The sequence below is a fragment of the Microcebus murinus genome, chromosome 7 (assembly GCF_040939455.1).
Source record: "Microcebus murinus isolate Inina chromosome 7, M.murinus_Inina_mat1.0, whole genome shotgun sequence".
Lineage (NCBI taxonomy): Eukaryota > Metazoa > Chordata > Mammalia > Primates > Cheirogaleidae > Microcebus > Microcebus murinus.
This window is the reverse complement of record NC_134110.1, coordinates 65,246,367-65,258,872: the sequence shown is the minus strand read 5'-3', so window position 1 is coordinate 65,258,872 and position 12,506 is coordinate 65,246,367. Positions and strand designations below refer to the sequence as shown.

Sequence of the window (12,506 nt, the reverse complement as noted above, 5' to 3'; positions counted from 1 at the left end):
AGAGAGGAAACGGGGGAAGAGAAGGGGGAAAGGGAGCAGGAAAATGAAGGCGCACTGGTTTGCGGATGAGCAGACCGAGAGCAGCCACCGCGCGGAGCCGCCGGCGCCCACTGGTCCTCGGCGCTGCCAATCCGGGGTGTAATCCTGTAGGAATTTCTCCCGGGTTTATCTGGGAGTCACACTGCCGCCTCCTCTCCCCAGTCGCCCGGTGGAGCCCGGAGTAGCAGGCTCGGGCGGGAGGAGGGAGGGAGCCGCCGGAGGAGAGGAGGAGGAGGAGGAGGACCCGGGGAGGGAGGCGGCGGCGCGGGAGGAGGAGGGGCGCAGCCGGGAGCCACTAGCCCCGCTCGGACGCGCTTCTCTCCAGATACTCCAGGAGCTGCAGCCGCGCGGATCGCGCGCCCCTCCGCTCTGCCCCCAAACTTTTGCCGCAGCTCCATTTCAAGCCATCGATTTTTATTCCTTAAAATCAGAAACTGAGCCGCCGCACGGAGAAGGAGTCCGTGGAGGAGTAAAACCACAGCAGAGCAAGAAGAGCTCCAGCGAGCAGCCTCCCCGGAGCCCCAACTCCGTGTCGGGAGTGCAGAAACCAACAAGTGAGAAGGCGCCGCGTTCCCGGGGCGCAGCCGCGGCCGGCGGGAGCAGGCGCAGGAGGAGCAAGCGAGCGCCCGGATCCCCCAGCCCGAGCCCCCGAGCCGGAGCCGCAGTCGTGCGGTGACCCCGCTCGGGATTGCTCTGCGCGTGCCGCGCTGAGCGCTAGGCAGGAGGCTTCGTCTCGCCCTCGTCTCCAGCAAGCGGCGGCTGGGAGCAGCCGGTCCCCGGGGAATATGCGGCGCGCGTGGATCCTGCTCACCTTGGGCTTGGTGGCCTGCGTGTCGGCGGAGTCGGTGAGTGGGCCAGGCGGGGGACGTGCGCGCTGTTTGGGGTGCACGAAACCACGAGAGGAGCCCGTGGCGCCCGCGGGGGACCGAGGAGCGCCACCTGGGGGACCCCCGCCCCACGGCACTCAGCCCCGGGGATCTGCCGGGACAAATGCGCTCACTCTTCCACCCCTTTCCCCCTTCCCTTCCGCAGAAAATTGCTGCTCGCTGGAATTGCCCCGCGGTCCCCAGGGATGGGGGCACGAGAATTACAGTTTTGCCTAAACCGCAGAGGCCCCTGAAGTCACTCCCAACTTCTTCGTCCTCGGGGTGGGGGGGTCTCGCAGCTTGGTCCGGGAAGGATGGAGGGGAAAGGGTGGCCGGGGAGGGAGCCCGTGAGGGGCTGCGAGGGAACAGCTCCGCTCTGCGCGCTCTGCGAGCCCCAGGGATGACCTGGAAACTTTGGGACCCTTCCTCCGCACACCTTCCTTCCACGTCAGCTTTCCCAGTCGACTGAATGCACATTCTGGGGAAATGGGGCCCTGATTTGAGAGACTCGCGAGTGTTCGGAGAGAAAAGTTTGCAAAAGTTCTTTTGTTTGGTGCTCCCCGTGGCTGGGGCGAGGTGGCCGACACTGCGTGGAAACGCAGTCCGCGGTCCCCGAGGGCGGCGCGGCGGGTGCGCGGAACGTGCCCGAAAATGCCGGGGCGCGGGCCGCTGCAGTCCCAGTCCTGCGGCTGCCCCTCCTGGATGAGGGGCAGAGGGCGGCCCGCGGGGCCCTGGGGGCAGGAGGACATTTTACCACTGCGCGCGGCGGGCAGGGCCGGGCGGTGCGTGGGACACTGCGCTCGGCCTCGGGCCGCGGGGCCCCGGAGGACGGGGGCTTCCCTCCCGCCACTCGTGCTCTCGGGCCCTGGCGGGGCGCTCCTTGGCCCCGGGCAGTCTCTCCTCCGGCGGGGCCGGCTCCGGGCACTTTGCTTCCCTCCCCCGCTCTGGCAGTGAGAACTTGATTTTTCCTTTGGGTCGCGTTTCTGGGGCCAGAGCTTGTTTCCCTGCGTCGCCCAGTGAGCGCCCTCTAAAGGGAACTGCCTCCTGGGCCTCCTCTCGTCCGCGGCTGCCCCTACCTGGTCGCCGGGAGCTCTGTCCGGCCAGGTGGAAGCCCCAGCACCCCCATTCCGTCTGCAGCCTCTGTGCCCTAACGGGGTCTGGGTTAGGGAGTACGGACGGCTGTTTCTGCCCTTTCTGGTTCCCCATGTCCCTCCTTTTGCCACCTAATAACGTGTCCATTGCTAATTAACTGTCTCTTCCAAGACAAATTATGTTATCTTTAGGTGGTTTTGTTTGTCCCCCCCCCTTTTTTTAATTGAGGCAAATTTAGGATTGGGAAACCTCTTTGGCAGTGAGCAGCAGAGGGGCATTTTTAGTCAATGTGGGTGTCTCTGTGTGTGCTAGCAGGTCCCTATACGTTGCTTGAGGTTGGAAAGCACGTAGAATTGGAAACTGTACGGAGGAGGTGAGTATTTGGATGCTCAGGCTGTAAAATAGAACCCCCAGCCTTATCAGTATTTCTCTTTGGCAAATGATGGTTTAATCCGTTGGGATTAGTAATCTACCAGCCAGTTTATGAACTTTGGCCTGTTGGACACAGAAAGGGAGCGATTCTGTGTTTATTTCAGAAAAACATTATTGCTCATCTTCTTGCAAAACAGGGCAAAGGGACAACTTTTATCTAACAAATTTCAAGAGAAGCTTGCCTAAAAAAATGTGTAGGGTTAAGGAGGCCCCCCCCCACTCCCCAGTCTTGTTTGGGGATTTGCTAGGAAATGTTACTGTGTTGGTATTCTGGAGAAAGAGTCTTGTCTTCTGCTCCTCTGGGTTTTCACATAAATCTGACAGTGCTTCTTAAGGAAGTTTTTTGGCTGAACTGTACCTGTCCTCCCTGGTGACATCTTTGCCATGAAATGTGTATCTTTGGGCTTCTAATATTTCTCACTTCAAACCAGAATTGGGTGCTTTCCGAGTGAACTGCTTCATTGTGGTAGATACCGTTTTTGGAAATTGGAATATTATTCAAAAGGGTGATTAGATATTTTGAAAATGTCAACTTGGAGACTTGCAGAGAGCCTTTGTTAGGCAGTGAGTCAGTCTTTCTCAGTAGAGGCTGTTTCAAGGCCCTGGACGGCCAACAGTCCATTTAAATTGCTTTTCAGTTTCTATTTGTTTCATGTATAGCAGCATAAATATACATGAAGTTGAAAGGCTCAATTTTTAAAAAATTTAGCCCGTATAGAATATTGTTTCCAGTACTTTGCATTTTAATTTGAAGATGGCAACTGTTTCCTGGGGTTAGAAGTGTAGTGATCTGTGTTTAAAGCCTCTCTTTAAAAGGAAGAAAGGAAAAATGCCTGCAGTTAGTGAATTCTTGAGTTTTATACTTAGCTCTGGGGAAGAAAAGAGGTTCTCAGGGACTGAGGCTCAAAGCTGCCTGTGAAAAGGAACTGGTAGCCCTTTCTCTATGGATGCTGTAGAAAGCCTGTTCCTAGTGATCCATTCATACTTTCCACTGGCAGGTTAGGACTTTCACTGCGGGAGTGCCGGGCAAGGGGAAAGACCGACTGAGTGTGGCAGCAGTGATATGTTGCTGGTTTCCTATCCATTTTTTTACATGACTGTTTATCTTTAGAAATAATATATTGCAGACTGCTGTAAGCACATTATTTGAACTGGAAATATGTTTAAGAAAAGGAAGCGTTTTGAACTAGAGGAATTTTATAAACATACTTAGATGTCTGTGAATTAAAAGAAAACTGTCAAGTCATTTGAACCCATGCATCATCTCTTCCTATGTTATGAAAGGGAGCTCTGGAAAGTTTGTATTAGAAGGGGTAGTGAAACTGAAATCATGTAACCTTTTGCAGTTTTTTAAAAAAATATAGTTTGGAGGCCGGGGCTGTGGCTCATGCCTATAATCCTAGCACTTTGGGAAGAGGATTGCTTGAGGCCAGGAGTTCAAGACCAGCCTGAGCAACATAGCGAGACCTCCTCTCTACAAAAAATAGAAAAATTAGCCAGGTGTGGTGGTGCCAGCTACGTGGGTGGCTGAGTCCGGAGGCTTGCTTGAGCCCAGGAGTTTGAGGTTGTAGTGAGATATGATGACGCCACTGCACTCTAGCCTGGGCGACAGAATGAGACCCTATCTCAAAAAAAAAAAAAAAAATGTATATATATAGTTTGTTGTTTTCTAATAATGAAATTACTTTTGGTAGGGAATTTTATAGAAACAAGGGCTCTCTCTTAGTTGGATATTAGCAGTACACAGACATCATTTAAGAAGGAAAGATTTTATAAGATCAGGCTTGCATAACACGAGTGTCCAAGAAGGAATTTGAACATGCCTTTCAACTCCTGCTTCTGGGACCTAGTATTATCTAGTTCTGATGGTATCCACCATTCAAAGGGCAGACTGTTGGGGACTGTATAACATGATCATTCAAATGGCACTTTGGATAATCATTAGTTCGGACAGGATTTCAAAAGGTGAGCTAGTTTTTCTTTAGGCAGAACTAGTTTTCAAGTCTTCAGAGACCTGATTGGCCAACTAAGAGGTGGTTTGGAGTCTCCTTAGGTGACCCATCCACCCAGAGCCTGAACAGTTCTGTCATTAATGTTTATAGGGAGTCTAGTCAAGCCACAGTGCCATTGGCATGTCTGCTGGCAGTGATCCAGTGGGACCTATGAGAAATGCCATGTGAGTTTAGATTCTCACTAGATTGTCCCTTCTCCATTGCCAAAAATCAAACTAAGAGATCTCGCCCATCCTTTTCTTCTTCCCAAGTCAGAAGACCTGCCATTCATGCCACTGTCAGCAGTGTATTCCAATATTTCAAAATCACCTAATCATTTCATTGACTAGAAGCCAAAATAAAGTCTTAGAGAAAAGCCAGAAGTAATGAAGAAGAGCCTTTGCTGAAAATAAGCCACTCTTTATCTAACTTTTTAGTCAACTGTGCCAGTACTGTTTTGTTTTGTTTTATTTTATTTCTAAATCTGTCATGAGACAGTACTGTTGTTTTAATTCTGGTCCTTTGGATTTGAATCTTGAAGAAATCCTTGACTCATTCATCTTTGTTGACTTCCATGTCCAGCCTCTAAATCCACCTGTGCGTTCATTCCGCAAGTATTTATTTAGCACCTACTAGGTGCTTGGGGATAAAGCAGTGAGCAAAGCAGGCAAATCCCCCCTGCCTTCTTAGGCTTGCATTCTGGTGATCTAGATAGCTTTCCCTTCAGTTTTTTCTTTCTTGGGGACTTGCCAGCTTGTGGCTCTATGTCAGTAGCCCTGTAGATGTCATTCCTAGCCCAGATGCTTGCCTGCTGTTTGGTTTGTCCCCCGCTACTTTGATCATGTTGCCCATGATCCAGAAAGCACTGTATATCCTTGTTATCATGGTGTGGAGTCTGTATGCCTCTGCCGGATTTGTAAGCTGCTCCTTAATAGTGCTCCTTTCTGATTATCCCTTCAGTCACTCTCCATCGTGTCTCCCAGCCCCTGCTGACTGGTGTCATCGTCATGAACACTCCTAGTCATAGCCACCTTTTCATTGTTTCTCCTTTTAATTTCTGTTGATTAAATCCAAGCTCCAAATAGCTTTTCATGGCTGATCCAGCCCCCCCCCCTTTTTTTTTTAATCTTTCTGTAAATAGGCACACTGATGATCAGAGTCACTGGAAGTAGGTAAAATTATAGATTTCAAGCCTTATCGCAGACCTGTACAATCTGAAGCCTGAATGGGGCTGGGAGTTTGGGGGGAATCTGCATTTTTATAAAGCATCTAAGATGATTCTAACGAATCAACCACATTTGGGAATCACTGGTCTAGATGATAATGTTACCTCTTATGTTTGTGCTATTGTGTATTACTGCTAGGGCCTCAGCAGTAGCTAGGCTGAGAGCACAGAGGGCTTGGGCTTGGGAGTAGACAAATCTGGGTTCAAATGCTGGTAATTTGTCACATAATGTGTCAGAACTTGGGCGAGATACTAAAGCTCTGAGTCACTTAAAAATATGTGTGTGTGTGTGTGTGTGTATAAATTGGACTCAGGAATGCCTTTATAACACGACTGTTGGGAAATTAAATTGAGAGAGCATATGAATGGTGTTTGAGACACAGAGGTACTAAATGTTTTTTGTTTATTTTTTCTTCCTTTCCCCTCTTGGCCTCTGTTTTTTGGTAATGAAATGAGGAAGCTGTATAAGATGTTCTTTAGGGCCTCTTACCCCTCTGACATTCTAGAGAGGTCATTTTTCTCTGGCAACAAGACTGACGCTGAGGGAAGGGACCACCCCTGGCCCCTGTGCAGTGCTGAGCCCAGGTCGGGAGCTGGGTGAACACCTGTTGGCGCAGGTACCGGTGGCCTGGGGCAGTCCAGGGTGGGCCGGCACTCCTGGAGAAGCTCAGGTTTGTGTTGAAGACCACTGAAGGCAGTATGTATGGTCTGGAGTCCACAGAATACACCAGCCTCCAGTGAACCTGGGCTAGTTTGCCAGTTTTGACACCTCTGGAACGCAGTCTAGTCAACATTGCAGGGTTGGTGTGAAAAATAAACAAGATGTTGCTATAAAGTCCCCAGCACATCAGCAGGGCACATTCTTGCTTTCTCCTGTTTCCTGCAGCTGGGTTGAGATTCTGGCCCATTGGAAGGAGAGAGTTTAGGTCTGCATCACGTGCTGGCGTGCCACTGGTCATCTAGAATGGGTGGCAGGGGTGGTACCTGAATGTTGGGGAACCTGGGGGCAGAGAAAGGGAGTATTTGTATTTTTTTAAGGCAGAAATACATGAAATTTCTCCTTTTAGTCATTTGAGCTTCAGGGCTTACTCTTAAAAATCTCAATCGCATTTTGATAAGCCTGTTTCTAGGGCAGCATTAGCTTTAGCAACAAGGCTAGAGGGGTGACTCTGCCTCTGAATAGGAAAGAACACTGTTGAAATAGAATTGTGAATGTCTGTTTTTCTTGAGTATCTCAAAGAATTGGTGTGACTGAGAGAAGCCCTTAAGTCTTTGGAGATTTCCCATTTGAATTTCACATCAGTGAAGTGAGGCCATCTAGCAGGCAGCCAGTGATGGGATAGCCAATCCCTGGTCTTGGACTCTAAGCTGTAGAAATGTGTTATTAAAGACAAGATAACATTTTCACATTTTTTCCTCTACCATTGAATCTATTTCATGAAAAATATCACAAAGATGCAGTAAACATGCCCTTTTATGAAGCTTTTTTTCTTTTTTTTTTGAGACAGGGTCTCACTCTGTTGCCCAGGCTGGAGTGCAATAGTGTAATTATAGCTCACTGTAGCCTTGAACTCCTGGATGCAGGCAATCCTCCCACCTCAGTCTCCTGAGTAGTTGGGAGAATGGGCAAGCACCACCATACCCACATAATTTTTTTGAATTTTTTGTAGAGGTGAGGTTTTGCCATGTTGTCTAAGCTGGTCTCAAACTCCTGGCCTTGAGTGATCCTCCCACCTTGGCCTCTTAAAGTGCTAGGATTATAGATGTGAGCCACCTGTACCTGGCCCTACAAAGCATTTTGATGTTTATTTTTCTTTCCTTATGATTATACAGGTATGTTAAATACAAGTAGTACTGATATTTAAGAGGTATGTGCAATTAATAGAATTTAGTCTCATGGTAAGAATGACACATGAAACAAGATATACAATTATTAAAGGAAAATTGTTTTTTCAAGCTCTAAAAAAGGAAAAGTTAAATATGTATTTTTATGTAATTTATTATTAAATATAAATACAGTGGAATAAACGTACAACATTTTAATTCAAGGTAAAAGTATGATTTTACACATATAATTAACTGTCTTAACCCTTTTGGGACCTCAGTTTCCCCATCTCTCAAATGATGGAGTTGAACTAGAGGAACTTTCTGTCTTTAATATTTACTTTTTCTGTGCTTCATAGTATGGTTGGAGAAATGTTAAGATTAACCTAATCAATAAGTAATTATGAAGCCCTTGTCAAATACTTCTGATTTTATTATTGAAGCAAGAAATTCATTCACATTAAAGAAAGGCTGATCATTTCTAAATGCTGTTGGTAACTTGTTTTCTCGAACTGGGTATTCATCATGTACTAGGATCATATGCATTGTTGTGAATATCCACGATCTAATGTCTAGTGTTTTCCGGTATCTTTTCTGAGATAAGCCACTGTAGCTTCAAGAACAGTTGATGTCGTGCACTTCTCTTTCACTATAGAGAGAAGACAATGTGACTTGTTGATGTCATTGGGGGGGCTTTTTAAGGCATCAGTCTCATAAAGCGTCTAAGGCTCCTCATTTGGTTTCTGGCCTGGACCTCCATTTCCAGAGTGGAGGTTTAAACTGGTGGCTTCCATTTGGTTCCTCTCCAGAGCACTGGAGCCTGGTCTGAGTGCTGTGGAGCCCACAAGATAGTGTCTAAATCAGCAAGGACTATGGTAGTGTTGTCTAAGTTTGAACACACTTACTGCGTGACCCTGGGCAAGTTTGTTTCTTAACCTTTCTGGGCTTAATTGTCTCATATGTAAAATGGAATATCCTAAAATAAGTTCTTAGGTAGGATTATGTAAGAGAAAATAGCTAGGGGTTTTGGGCACAATGGCGTATTCCTGCTGTGTGTCACATGTTAGTTACGATTCCTGGCTTTCTGCTTCCCTAAAAGAGTAGGTGCTTGGCACATACAATACATGGTTCATCAGATGAGCTCTAGCCCCAAGGGTGGTTTAGGATATATGTATGATAGAGCCTGCTTTGTCATATCTGGAGCTTTCTTCCCTGCTTTGAGGTAGACTAGCTCTCTGTTCAGATAGTGGACATATGTTTGTAGTCATCCTTTCTTGAAAAGTGGGTGATGTGAGAAAATACACCATTTATTATTTCTGGCTGATGAAAGGTTCCTTACAGGGACAGGAAGAGTCTGTAAGTGTTAAGATGTGAAAAGCTCATCTTTTCCAGTAATTTTACCTCTACAAATCTGTCCAAAGGAAATAATCATAGCCAGATAAACAGTGTTTATAAATGTATTTATTGAAGCCTAACTTAATGATGGTTAACAAAAGGGGAAACAACCTGAGTGTACAAGAATAGAATAATGGTTAAATAAAAGCTTCTAATTCATATATTAAATATCATATAGCTGTTAAAAATGTATTTGAAGGATATTTATAGCTTGAAAATGCTTTATAATAGATAAAAAGTTGGATATAAAACTATATAAATATATATATAACAATATATAAAACCTTGGTTATATTAAAAAGTTTACATGTATATATATGTATATACAAATGTAAACCTAAAGATAATATGTATATGGACACCTGCACCTGTGATAGAATTGTGTAGAACTAAATACACACACAGACACACACATATGAATACAAGTAAAACTGGGAAACCATAAGAATAAGATTGGTGGATTGTATCAATGCCACCATCCTGGTTGTGATATTTGCCATGGTTTTTATAAAATGTTACCATTGGGGGAAATCAGGTAAAAGGCACAAGAGATCTCTCTGTATCATTTCGTACAACTGCATATGAATCTACAATTACCACTGTAAAAATCTCCGTTAAAAATGGCACCTGAGCTAGATGGTTTTATAAATAAGTTCTGCTGATCCATCAAGGAATAAGTAATTGTTGTTCCAGAACTTAGAGAATGATAGAAGGCTGTTCCTTTTCATTTTATGTGGTTAGCATTACTCTTTGTCAAAACCAGACAAAAAGAGAACAAAAACCAAATCTACAGGATAGTTTCATTTATCATAGATGTCAAAATGTTAAATATATAGAGTATTATCAAATTGAATACAGTAGCTTATTAAAAGAATAATAATAAGTCCAAGTAGGATTTATCCAAGGAATGCTTTAATATCAGAAAAGCGATACAACTATTAACAGTTTAAGGGAAATAATAATATGATTGCCTCAAAAGATGCAGGAAAAACATCTGATAAAAGTATATGAAAGTTTAATATAAAGGTCCCTAAATTCTAGTTAACTAAAATTTTACTATATTAGGGTTAGTACATCTGTGCTGGTGACTCAATTCACTTGACATGTTTAGGAACCAAAGGCTACTGTTTACCGAGTTGTTAGGCAACAGTCTCTAGTTGCATGGGTGACAGGTGTGTGACAGCCCAATAAAGTATGGGTCATAACATATATAGATTCCAATTCACATGGAGTTGTAGTTCTAGTGTTGCCAAGGTTCAGTTTTGTGCCCTTCCAAATTAAGATAATGCAGGTGATGATCTTCAATATTTCAGAATTAGGTAAATTGGGGTTCAGTTTCTGGTATTACCACTTAAAAGACATGTGACCTTGGGGAAGTTTCTTGTCATTTCCAGACTTATTTCTTCAAATGTGGAGATTATAATATTTTGCTTTTTGGTTGTGTTAAAGATTAGCTTCATAATGACTAAAAATGTCTTACGCAAAGCCTGACCTGACCCTTAGTAGGTGTTTTAAACATGTTTCTCTTTTCTTCTAGCTTTAGGCTTTGTGATTCTGGAATATATTATGTGTGTGTGTGTGTGTATATATATATATATAAATATGTATGCATATGTTTTGTGTTTCTCACTTGCATTTTGACCCTTGACACCAAGGGATATGTATTTTAGGACCAGTTTATTTTTTAATCAGGCAGAGTGTGATGCTGAATTACACTTTTTCTTTCTCACATCACCCATATTTCCTGGGTTACACTTAGCTAAAACTTGCGTACAAGTTGGAAATTTAGGTAAGACTGGAAAATCTGTGGTAGTACTTGGGACTGTAATTGTAAAATCCTTAAAAATGTCAACATTGAAACCATAAATGATGAACACCCATTTAAGTTTACTAATGAATTCAGATCTTAACTTTATGTATGTCATACTTCTGAACTCATTTAGTAAGAGTGGTGTTTTGATTTGATTATATTAGATTTGATTAGATTTTGTACTTATCCTGATTAGTTATTGAATTAAGTTTTATGTTCAGTAAGTCAGTTAACAGTTGGCACAAAGCTCTTTGCTGTTCTTTCATGTTAAAAAAATTATTGCATGGTACCTACCTTCAGGCAACTGTTATCTATCTTTTGATTACTTAGGGTAATTGAAGATGTTTTGGGCCCATATTTAATACATGCATTATATATAAAGTCTGTGTTGGTTTTTCCCTGAATCTAGTTGTTCATATCTGCAATCAAAACTGCCCCCAAAAAACTACAACTGAGGAGGATAAGAAGAGCCCCTTGTAGAAGAGAAGTCACTGCTTTCCTGGAGAAACAAAGACAAATTCTTCCTGGAAGTGGCATGGTGTGTTAGAGAAAAATCAGAATTCTATGGATGACTTGAAAACATTCGATTTTCATATTTTTGTCTTTTTCCCTATCTGCTTCCCAAGGAAAAACTTCAGAATAGTAAAATATACAAAAGGTACAAAGAACAAGTACTCGTTTAGTAACTGAATAATCTGTTGATGTTTATATCAGGGGAGAAAGAAACCTTACATCTCTAGTCTGATTCTCCATATTCTGTGTAAGCTTTGGGCTCTTAAGGCTGAGAACCAGCTCTCACTTGCTCAGTTAAGATCAAATAGTTTTAGCTGAGGAATGAAAGCAGTATAAAAGTGTTGGGATAATTCTCGTATTCTTTTGGATTCAGATTTTTCAGGCCTTCTAACAGTGGATTTTAGAGCTAGAATTGATTTTTTTCCATTTTTTTTTAAAATTTCAGCATATTACGGGGTTACAAATGTTTAGGTTAGGTTCGTACCCTGTGGGGGATGGACACACTGGAATTGACTTTTAAAAGGAAACACATCCGGAGAGGTTAAGCGATTTGTCCAAAATCACATAGCTAATTAGTACTGGCAGAGTTATAAGATAGCTTAGGCTATCTGATGTATTAGTATATTTTTGACCATAACACATTCCTTTTCAGGGTCCTTCTTCTTCCTCATTCCCCCCATTAATGATTAGCACATAATACACTTATTTCTGGCACATGTTTTGTGAATAAATGAAATACCAGATGGAGCATACAATATATGGTACACACTAGCATCAATATGGTTCATGTGTTTAACACAAAATGACTAATTTAAGGTAATGTTTAGATCATTTCTCAATTTCTAGCAAAACTGCTCCAGCTAATTCCTTTACTTGTTCATGAACCCTCTGGCTAATTATGGGAGGAGAGCTGAGCTTGCTGGGAGTTGGGAGACCCAGAGAGATCAGGACTGAAATAAAGTTGATTTGTAAATCTTAGGAAGATTGTGGAGACTTGTAGGCAGAAAAGGAGATAAAAAGCTTCCTGGAGATAAGAATCAAGACTAGAAGCAAAATACTCACAAATTAATACTGCATATTCTGGGAGGAGAAAGGCTGCTATTGTAGATTGAGGGAAAAAGAGCATTCCTTGGATTTTTATACTAAAAATATATCAGGGCCTTCCAGGAGGAGAGTCTGGGGCACTTGTGGCCCAGGTAGAAGTGCTTTTTTTGTCCAGTCCTTTTGCCAGCATTAGATGTACGTTAATCTTTTCTCCCAAAAGTTTCCTCTTGAATACTGCTTTTACAAATCTTAGCATAATAAATATATTTGAGTCT

The 12,506-nt window shown here is 43.5% G+C and overlaps 1 protein-coding gene across 1 annotated transcript in view; it reads left to right on the top strand.

Moving 5' to 3' along the window:
- The first annotated feature begins 272 nt into the window (after positions 1-272).
- Positions 273-12,506, top strand: part of SDC2 (syndecan 2) — a 107,436-nt gene continuing 95,202 nt past the window's right edge. Inside the window, exon 1 of the mRNA XM_012761980.3 lies at positions 273-884. Within this exon, the coding sequence (XP_012617434.1) occupies positions 825-884 (60 nt within the window). The 5' untranslated portion in view covers positions 273-824. The remainder of the gene's footprint in view (positions 885-12,506) is intronic.